This window comes from Eriocheir sinensis, chromosome 62, assembly GCF_024679095.1.
Source record: "Eriocheir sinensis breed Jianghai 21 chromosome 62, ASM2467909v1, whole genome shotgun sequence".
Lineage (NCBI taxonomy): Eukaryota > Metazoa > Arthropoda > Malacostraca > Decapoda > Varunidae > Eriocheir > Eriocheir sinensis.
The window spans coordinates 605,001-615,000 of NC_066570.1; the positions used below are offsets into that span (position 1 = coordinate 605,001).

General features: G+C 42.4%; 1 protein-coding gene and 1 long non-coding RNA gene across 3 annotated transcripts in view; both read left to right on the forward strand.

Moving 5' to 3' along the window:
* LOC126986584 (laminin subunit gamma-1-like) overlaps positions 1-10,000 on the forward strand; it is a 73,818-nt gene that overhangs the window by 29,854 nt on the left and 33,964 nt on the right. For both annotated transcript variants that reach the window (XM_050842846.1, XM_050842847.1), the window contains exons 4-6: positions 170-353; positions 2,092-2,222; positions 3,460-3,638. In XM_050842846.1, the coding sequence (XP_050698803.1) occupies positions 170-353; positions 2,092-2,222; positions 3,460-3,638 (494 nt within the window). The remainder of the gene's footprint in view (positions 1-169; positions 354-2,091; positions 2,223-3,459; positions 3,639-10,000) is intronic.
* On the forward strand, positions 7,364-9,299 carry LOC126986588 (uncharacterized). The gene is made up of 2 exons (XR_007739829.1): positions 7,364-7,872; positions 7,917-9,299. It is a non-coding gene; the product is annotated as an uncharacterized LOC126986588 (long non-coding RNA).

A 10,000-nucleotide genomic window follows, 5' to 3' on the forward strand; every position in this document is an offset into this window, starting at 1 on the left:
TCTTAAATGTTTGCATGTTGATGATTAATAATGGTGTTTGGGTGTGCTGTAATCCTAACATCACCTCCTCTCTCGGTACAAACATCACCTCCTCTCTCGGCACTTACATCACCTCCCCTCGTCCCTCCTACTGCACCCTTCGCTAACACCCTTCTCCCTTCACCCTCAGCGCGACCTGCCGAGACACGTACGGTATCCCAGACTCCACGTATGTTCGGCGCGAGGACGAGACGCGGGCCCTCTGCACCTCCGAGTTCTCCGACATCTCACCACTGACAGGCGGCAACGTGGCCTTCTCGACGCTGGAGGGGCGACCGTCGGCTTACGTGTTTGAACAAAGTCCCGAGCTGCAGGTGAGGGGAAGAAAGATTGATTGATAGATAGATAGATGATTAGATAGATAGATAAATAGAGCAGTGAGTAGCGGGCTTTTTTTATTATTGTTTAATTTTTTTGTGCCCTTGAGCTGTCTCCTTTGTTGTAAAAAAAATAGATGGATGGATAGATAGATAGATTGATAGATAGAGCAGCGAGTAGCGGGCTTTTTTTTATTATTGTTTCCTTTTTTTGTGCCCTTGAGCTGTCTCCTTTGTTGTAAAAAAAAGATAGATAGTTAGATAGATGATTTGTAGATAGATAGATATTAATAGATTTGTCTCTTAAAAAGTCTAGTCATCCTGCCCTTTAAAATACATGCAAAGTTCACATATTTTATTTTTATATTGCTTCACTCCTTCCTTTACTTGATTATACTGTATTTCTTAACTTGTTTTTTTTCCGTTTCTGTTTTATATCTTTCGTTATAGTTTCGTTTATCTGCTGTTTCATTTAGTTATATACACATTTCTCTTCTTCAGACTACATTTGTTTCCATACTGTTCCACATCTAAGTTTCCTCGTTTGTGTCTATTTAACTTTACAATATCTATATAATTTCTACATAACTTTACTTTCGTTTTTCTGTACTAATTCACTTTACGCCTCATCTTATATTCTATTCCCTAAGGCTTCTTTTCTTTCTTAGATTAACTTTTTATTTTCTACGTTTTCGTCTCCTTTTTTCTTTTCATTCACTTCCAATGTTAAGTTTCTTTTCCTCGTCTATTTCTTTTTTTGTACCATTTCGCTTTTCATGCTAATTTCTACGTCCTTGTCGCCTCCTCTTTCTCTGCATTTCTTTACCTCCCATGCTAGGTTCTAATTCCTCGTCTCCTCTTTCTTTTCTGTACTACTTCGCTTTTCATGCTAATTTCTACGTCCTTGTCGCCTTCTCCTTCTCTGTACTTCCTTACTTCCCATGTCAGGTTCTTATCCCTCGTCCCCTCTTTCTTGCTCTCTGTAGGCTACCATTTCACTTCTCACAATAATTTCTGCCTCTTCGTCGCCTCTTTTTACCTCTGCACCACTTCGCTCCTTTGCTAAGCTCCTATTCCTTGCTGTTTCTCCTTAGTTCAGACTCTACTTTTCATCTTACGTTCTGTCTCTTCGTTGTCTCTTTCCTCTGTACTTCTCATGTTCGGTTCTTGTTCCTTGTCGCTTCTATTTTTGTGTGTGATTCACTTATGTTTAGTTTTCTTCTTTCTGGATTTCGCTTTTCATCTCACGTTCTGCCTCCTCATCGCCTCTATTCCTCCTGCGATTCACTGCTATGTTAGGTTTTTATTCTTTGCCGCCTCTGTTCTTTCTGGATTTCACTTTTCATCTTACTTTTTGCCTCCTCGTCTCTCCGGAATCTAGCTCTCATGTCAAGTTTTCATCCCTACTCGTCTCTTTCTTTCTGCCCTTCACTCATGCTAAGGTCTTCTGGTGTCTGTTCTTCCTATGTATTCCTGTGTAACCCTCGTCGTCTCATTCTTTCTGCCCTTCACTCATGCTAAGGTCTTCTGGTGTCTGTTCTTCCTATGTATTCCTGTGTAACCCTCGTCGTCTCATTCTTTCTGCCCTTCACTCATGCTAAGGTCTTCTGGTGTCTGTTCTTCCTATGTATTCCTGTGTAACCCTCGTCGTCTCATTCTTTCTGCCCTTCACTCATGCTAAGGTCTTCTGGTGTCTGTTCTTCCTATGTATTCCTATGTATTCCTCGTCTCACAGGACTGGGTGACCGCCACGGAGATCCGCATCATCTTGGATCGCCTCAACACCTTCCGAGACGAGGTGTTCGGCGATACGCGGGTTCTGCGCTCCTACTTCTACGCCATCACCGACTTGGCTGTGGGCGGCAGGTGTGTTCCCCTACCAGCGTTGCCACATTGCCATAGGGTCGCTTTCACAGTCGTTTTGTTTGTGTTAATCGTTACCAATGTCTGTTATCGCCGCTATTTCCACGTAAAACTGGGCGATCGGGTAGTGGTGGTTGCGGGGTTAGCCTAGTCCCGCACCTTGCTACATACTCTCAACGCCTCTCGCTTCGTCTGCAGCCGCCACTACCCCATAGGCCAGTCTCACGGGGAATACTATACCGTCGATCGCCGCCATTGGTAACGATCAAAGCAAACGAAGCGGGTCTTACTCAGCCTCTTCTTTATACCGACCTCCGATCCAAACACTTTCTCCTACACTCAAATAACGAGACTCATTTATAGTTATCATTATCGTCGTTAAGTCCTGATGCGTCTGGGGATCGTCACTAACACACCTTGGCAGCTTAATTTGATGATCTCTTCTAGCGTTTTCCCTTTCTCTTTGCATGATTTATTAGGGATTTTGTTTGCTCTCCTTCGGTTCTTGGTCTGTCTCCTCTATTGTCAAAAATTGTGACGTTCATGAATAAGGAGAGTTAATGGTCGTAATAAGTGTCTCAGAGTAGTTAGAATAAGTTAGAGTATTTAAATAGAGTAATTAACCTTAGAAGAGCTAATTTTCTTTTGACGTAGCTATTGTTTTGTTTTCTTTACTACAAAATAATGACAGAATAAATGAATAAATAAAATTAAAACTCGTAAATAGCACCGAAAAATAAATTAGTTTCCAATAAAATAGATTAGTTTTCTACCGGGAGAGTACACAGAAAACGGTACTTTCTATGGGAAGTTAAAAGAAAATGGCACTTCTCGCGGGCTGATCCAAGGCTTGAATATAGTTTTGCGGCTGTGTCTCCAAAGCATCGTAGCCGAGTTTTAGCTACAGTGGCTGACGGTATAGTTACTGTGACGTTATGTGGATGGTGAAGGGAAATTATGGTGGCAGTGCCGATGATAGTGACGGAGTAGTGGAAGAAGTAGTAGACGGAGGGATAATGGTGTTGGAAAATGATGGTAGTGACTGGTGGTGAGGGAGAAGATGAAGGAGTTGAGGGAGCTGATAATAGTTGTTCTGAAATAAAAACATTCATTATAGGCCGTAAAAATACCGAACTGGTCCCGCAAAATAGGTATATCTGGCCATAAAGACAATATTGATCAAACAAACTTACCTTAGGGCACTACCCGCACTAACCTCCTCCCTCTGCCCCTCCTCCAGGTGTAAGTGTAACGGCCACGCCTCGGAGTGCGTGGAGTCGACGGGCGTGGACGGCCAGAGCCAGCTGGTGTGCCGCTGCGAGCACAACACGGCGGGGCGGGACTGTGAAGAGTGCCTGCCCTTCTACAACGACGCTCCCTGGGGCCGCGCCACCTCCAACGACGCCAAGGAGTGCCGCCGTGAGTACCCAGGGGTGTGTGGGGTGGGAAGAGGGTGGCAGGGGGGTGGGAGAGAGGCTGCAAGAAGAGAAGAGGTGCTGAATGGAAAGGAACCTATAGAAGCAAGAAGCATATTCCTTTTCTGTTATGTTCGTAATGAAGGCGTGGAGAAAACGGAGGGAGGGAGGGAAAGGGAAGGGATGGTGCTGAGCTGTGATTGTTTCTTCTCTGGCTGACAGTACTTCCATGCTCCTGCGCCTCTGCATCAGTATTTTTGTTTGCGGAGACATTTTTTTTTTTGTGATATTGTTATTTCCATTCTATTTTAGGTGCAACTTCCTGCAAAATTTTGGTGAAGTTTTCGTTATTTCTTTTCACTATGAAGATTTCCTTGTTGGTGAGGACTGTATATATGTTTCAGAGTCTGACTGTGAATTCTGGTTTTCTGTCATGCAAGTTTATTTAGTTCGTAGCGCCTCTAGCTCGTGTGGATTTATGTAGTCAATTATTAACCGTCGGTGGAGTGTGTTAGGCAAACAAAACACACCCTACACTTGAACACACCGTCGCCACAGCCGTGCCCAAAGACCGCCAATACGGGTAAGGCCTCCAAGGGTCATATTCTGAAACACTTCGGCGCCCAGGCACACACATTTAACAAGGCGTTCGTAGGGGTTTTGGGCAATTCCAGGGGTAGTTTTATGACCCTGGTTGTAGTTTGACCATTATTCTGTACCATGAGCGTAAAAAATACTTATTTGAACCCGATTAATCTCCTTTTTGGTCTTTGGAAATGGTTGGTGTGGGAAGTGGAAGCGTCTGAAAATACCAACTCAGGGCGGCGCAGAGCCTCGCCAGACAGTCAGCTGCGCCCACGCCGCCATGCACTCGTAGATGAAGACTAATTCCCAGAGTAAATCCTCATCCTGCCTCGCCAGCTGCCGCGCTTCCGTGCCGCTTGTTATCTTATTCTCCCAGATTCATTGTTCTGGGTTATCCGCGTGTGGGAACCTTAGGGCCAAACTCTTAACCCGGTAGCAGCGACGGGACAAATTAGCGGCTTTACCGTGTACCAGCGACGGGCCATATTTTTGCCATGATATAAACCCCCCAAAATAGATGATGAATAAACTGATCACAAATGCGTTGATATATATTATGAAATGGTTTGCGTGAGTGATGATTTTTTTCTCATTTTTCTCGCTTAGAGGGGCCTTTAAGAAATATGATCCCTGCAGCTACCGGGTTCAGCATTTCGGCGTCCAAGCGCATACCTTTAACAAGGCTTTCGTAGGAGCTGTGGGCATTTCCATGGGTAGATTTATGACCCTGGTGGTAGTTTGACAAAGTCTTCGCATGGGAAAACCTTACGACTAAATTCTTAATTATTTCGGCGCCCAAGCACACACACATTCAACAAGGCTTTCGTAGGAGTTGTGAGAGGCATTTCCATGGGTAGTTTTATGACCCTGGTGGTAGTTTGACAAAGTCTTCGCATGGGAAAAATCTTACGACTATATTCTTAATTATTTCGACGCCCAAGCACACACATTCAACAAGGCTTTCGTAGGAGTTGTGGGCATTTCCAGGGGTAGTTTTATGACCCCAGTGGCAGTTTGGAAAAGTCTCTGTCTCATGAACGTGAAAAAACCCTCATGAGGACGCGTTTAATTAACCCGGTAGCAGCAGGGATCATGTTTCTTAATGGTTCCTCTAAGCGAGAAAAATAAGAAAAAATCATCACTCACAAAACCATTTCATAATATATATCGAAGCATTTCTGATCAGCTTATGTATCATCTATTTTGGGCGGGTTTAAATCATGGCACAAATTTGGCCCGTCGCTGCTACCGGGTTAACTCCTTTTTGTTTTGGCTTGAGAAATAGTGATGTGAGGTGGAAGTGCCTTAAAATACCGACCCTAGTGCACCATCAGGACACCTCTCACCCCGAAATTGACCTATCTTTCGGCCACTCTCAACCCCTTGGCTTCGGATTTCCTTCAAGAATACATCACCAAGCTACAGGAGTGGAACAAAAGAGTGGCTGCTACAATTCAGTGAAGAAAATGTAAAGTCATGCACCTTGGGAGGGGATATCCAGCATACCAACACCACATGGGAAACACTCCACTATCCACCACAGAGGCAGAGAAGGACCTGAGAGTTTATGTTACCATACTACCAGGGAAAGCCAAATCCGTGCCAATCGCAGCGGACGGGTGAACTCTTTTTAGGAGCAGTGAGTAGCGGGCTTTTTTTCATTAGTTTCCTTTTTTTATGCCCTTGAACTGTTTCCTTTGCTGTTGAAAAAAAAAACCACGTTAGACTCTGCAATAGGAGTGAAAAGAAATCCGATTAAAAAGCACAATAATACTGTACTTATCCCATATATCCAATTCGTTGCCTTCCTTTGCTCACCTGTAAAAAGTTTTGCGCCCAGTGTAAAGGCTTTGAAATGTGAGCTTTGCGAAGACTCACCGCTCAGGATCAGACGATTGGGTGTGGCTTGATCCTCCTCAGCCCTGCCTTGTGTGTGTACTCTGTGGGGTCCGATGCTATCAGCGTTCCCAGATTATCGTACTCAGAGCATCGTGTTTTTCGGTTTTCCCACAACTATTGCAAAAGGAAGACATCGATAATTAACCATTTCAACGATGACTATAAATAAATCTAACTATTGAGGTGAAGGAGACAGTTTTGGGGTCGGACAGCGGCAAATATAAGAGGCTGAGCACGACCCTCTGGCGACGCTGGATGCTGTTATGAGAGATCCTTGTGCTGTTACGATAAAGAAAACGATTAGAGTTCACCCGACCCCTGACTGACCTTATATTGGGAGGGAAAGTAAAGAAAGAAAAATATATAAGTAAATAGCAATGGAAATAGACGAAACAGTAAGGTAAAGGATATGGAAAGGTCAAAGAAATGAGGAAGAAATGAAGGAAATGTGAATGAAAATAAATAAATAAGGAAGTACAAAGGATTAGGGGAAACAAAGATGAAGAAATGAAGAAAATAAATACATAAGTGATAAGAGAGAGAGAGAGAACTTTCTCTCGGGCAATGTGGAGGACCTTTTCGTTTTCTGAGATCATCATTTTACTCTCTCTCTCTCTCTCTCTCTCTCTCTGTCTCTCTCTCTCTCTCTCTCTCTCTCTCATTTTGGTCATCATTCCTACGTCATTCCTTTCTCCATTCCTTCCACTTCTCCCATCTTCCCTCCTTCCTCCTCCTCCTCCTCCTCCTCCTCCTCCTCCTCCTCCTCCTCTCTACTTGCCTTCCTGTCCTTGGCATAATAATCCCAGCTCGTAGGTGTAACAAGGCTTATCTGTGTGTGTGTGTGTGTGTGTGTGTGTGTGTGTGTGTGTGTGTGTGTGTGTGTGTGTGTGTGTGTGTAATCAGAGCGTAACATTTTCAGATTTTTGTAATTTTTTATCTTAATCTCTGTAGTGTTACTGGTCGTTGTGAATTATATGAAGAGTATCGATATATTGCATTAACTGAAAAAACATGAACAACAACAACAACAACAACAACAACAACAACAACAACTGCACCACCACCAATAACAACAACAACAACAATAAAAAAAAACATCAATGCTCCCCCCCCAAAAAAGAAACACAAAAAGAAAGCGATAAAAAACAAAAGAAAAGAGGCAAGCGTAACCGAGAGAGAGAGAGAGAGAGAGAGAGAGAGAGAGAGAGAGAGAGAAGCAAAATTAAAGAAACAGTTATAAAAAAAAGTTAAAAGAAACGTTTGGAAGATTATAAAAAAAAAGTTAAAGACAGGTATTGGAAGATGAAAAAAAGATAGGTAAACACAGGTGTGAAAAAAAGTAAAGAAGGCGTTGAAGGTAAAGAAAATAGGTAAATACAGGTGTAAACAGGGAAAGAAAAAGATGTATAGGGCAAAGAAAACAGGTGTAAAGACAGCTGTAGAAAAAGATAAAGAAGGGTTTGAAAGTAAAGATAGGTATAAAAAGCGGTAAATAAAGCATAGCGGCTGAAGACAATAGGTAAAGACAGGTGTAAATAGGTCAAGAAAAAAGGTATTGAAGATAAAGATGGTAGATAAAGACAAACGTGAAAGAGGAAGGTGGAAGAGTGACGGATGAGAAGTAATTACCGGTGAGCAGGTGAGGCGGGGAGAAAGTGGATAATTAAGGTGGAGGGAGTGGTGGAGGGAGGAAGAGGTGAAGATGAACAGGTGGAGAAATAGAAAAAAAAGTGGAGTGGGGGAAAAAGCAACAGGTGGAGAAATAGAAAAAAAAGTGGAGTGGGGGAAAAAACAACAGGTGGAAAATGAATAGAAAGAAAAATTTGAGTGGAAGAAGAATACAGGTGGAAGTGGAGGAATAATTTTGAAGGGACGGGAAAGAAGAGGTGGAGGAAAATGAGGAGGAGGAGGAAGTGGAGAGAAACAGGTGGAGGAGAAAGAGGAGGAGGAAGAGATAAAGAAGGAACAGGTAGAGATGATTTTAAATGCGAATGACTAAAAGAAAGGAAGAAAAGAGAAAGTGGATGGATGAGAAAAAAATACCCAGTTAAATAAAATAAAATAAAAAAAGTAACACCTAACAAAAAAAAATATAAAAATGATAGTTAATACAGAGAACGAGAAGATAGGTGGACTCTACAAAACAGACAATACAGAATGGAAAGGGGCGGGGTGTAGCGTGGCAGCTGCTTGGGTTGGGCACGGCGCAGGGGAGGCAGTCTCAGAGCCTCAGTTTCACCTTCAGCCAGTGTGCAGCGGACAGGTGGGGAGGGCGGGTGTGTGCAACTCTGCCAAGGCCATCATTAGCTGAGGGCGGGGAAGGCTGGGCGACTGTGTGGTTTTAGGAGCCTATCACGCCTATTCCGGGCCGTTTCCCTCTCTAGATCTACTCCGTCGAAAGTCATTAATGTAAAAGACTGAACCCGGTGCTTAATATCGTGCGTGTGACTCGTAAAGTGTTGTATTAAAGAAGAAAACGAAGGCAGTGATGGTGTCAGTGTGTGGCTGTGTGCTTGAGGAGGAAGAATAGGAGGATGCTGGCTTGTGTTATCTCGTTGTGGTGGTGTTCTGTGGGTGGAGATGCTGGTAGTGGTGGGAGTGGTGGTAGTGTGTCAGAGGTAAACAGTTCTCGTTGTGCAAGAACCTCGGAGCATCTGATAAGAGTTGTGGAAATGCGCGGCGCCCCGGGCATAGAGCGAGAGATGTATTTAAATGTATTTGTGGAGCGAAGATAACACGGCTGGATGCTTTGAAAGGGTGTTACGTGTGATTTGACCCGATGTTGTTTTGAATGAAGGATGGAAGGAGGAGGAAGGAGGAGGTGTGGATAAGCGAGGTCAGTGAACGAACGGCGAAGAAGGAGCAATGAATAAGAATGTAAATAAAGATGAATTTGATTAGTAAAGAAGGAAAATGCAGTAAAAAAGAGAACAAACTACTCGCCATTGAAAAGAATAATTACATAGATGGAAAATTAGAGGATAGGAAAGAGGAAAGATTTAAGAGTTAGTGAGGAAGCAGCGAAGAAGTAAAAGAAAAACAAAAACAAGAATAGATAAACAGAACATAAATCCGACGTCTGAGAAAAAAGAAAATGAGAAAAATTAAAGAAAAAAATGACCACCGTAAACAGTGAAGACGTAAATGGAAAACAACAACAACAACAACAACAACAACAACAACAACAACAACAGATAGATAAAATAAAAAAATCCGTTAACTAAAAAAAAAAGAAGGAAAATGAAGAAGAAAAACAGACAAAAAATATCATCCACCCAAAACAGTTTGAAGTGGATGAAAGAGTTTGTGGATTTTAAGGATCAGTGGCGAAACGGCGAAGGAGATAAAAGAGAAAAAAAGAAGAAAAAACTAAATAAATAAACTTAATCCAAACAAGACGAAAGGATAACAATAACACAAGAAAAATGAAGAAAATTCCATCCTCCATTAACAAGGTGGAAGATGATAGGTGAGGGTAAAAGATGGAGGTGATAAAGAAGGAAGGAAGATAAAGAAAGGAAAATTAATGAAGGAAAGGAAGAAATAAAGGAAATAAAAGAGAAAACAACATCCTCCATTGACAAGGCGGAGACGATGCGAGGGTAAAAGATGGCGATGATGAAGAAGGAAGGAAAATGAAAAGGGAAAATACAGCAAGTTAAATAAAGGGATATAAATGAAGGAAAATAATAAAGGAAAGAAAAAAGAAAATAACATCCTCCATTGACAAGGCGGAGACGATGTGAGGGTGAAAAATGATGATAAAGAAGGAAGGAAAGTGAATAAGGGAAAATACAGGAAGTTAAATGAAGGAAAATAATAAAGGAAAGAAAAAAGAAAATAACATCCTCCATTGACAAGGCGGAGACGATGTGAGGGTGA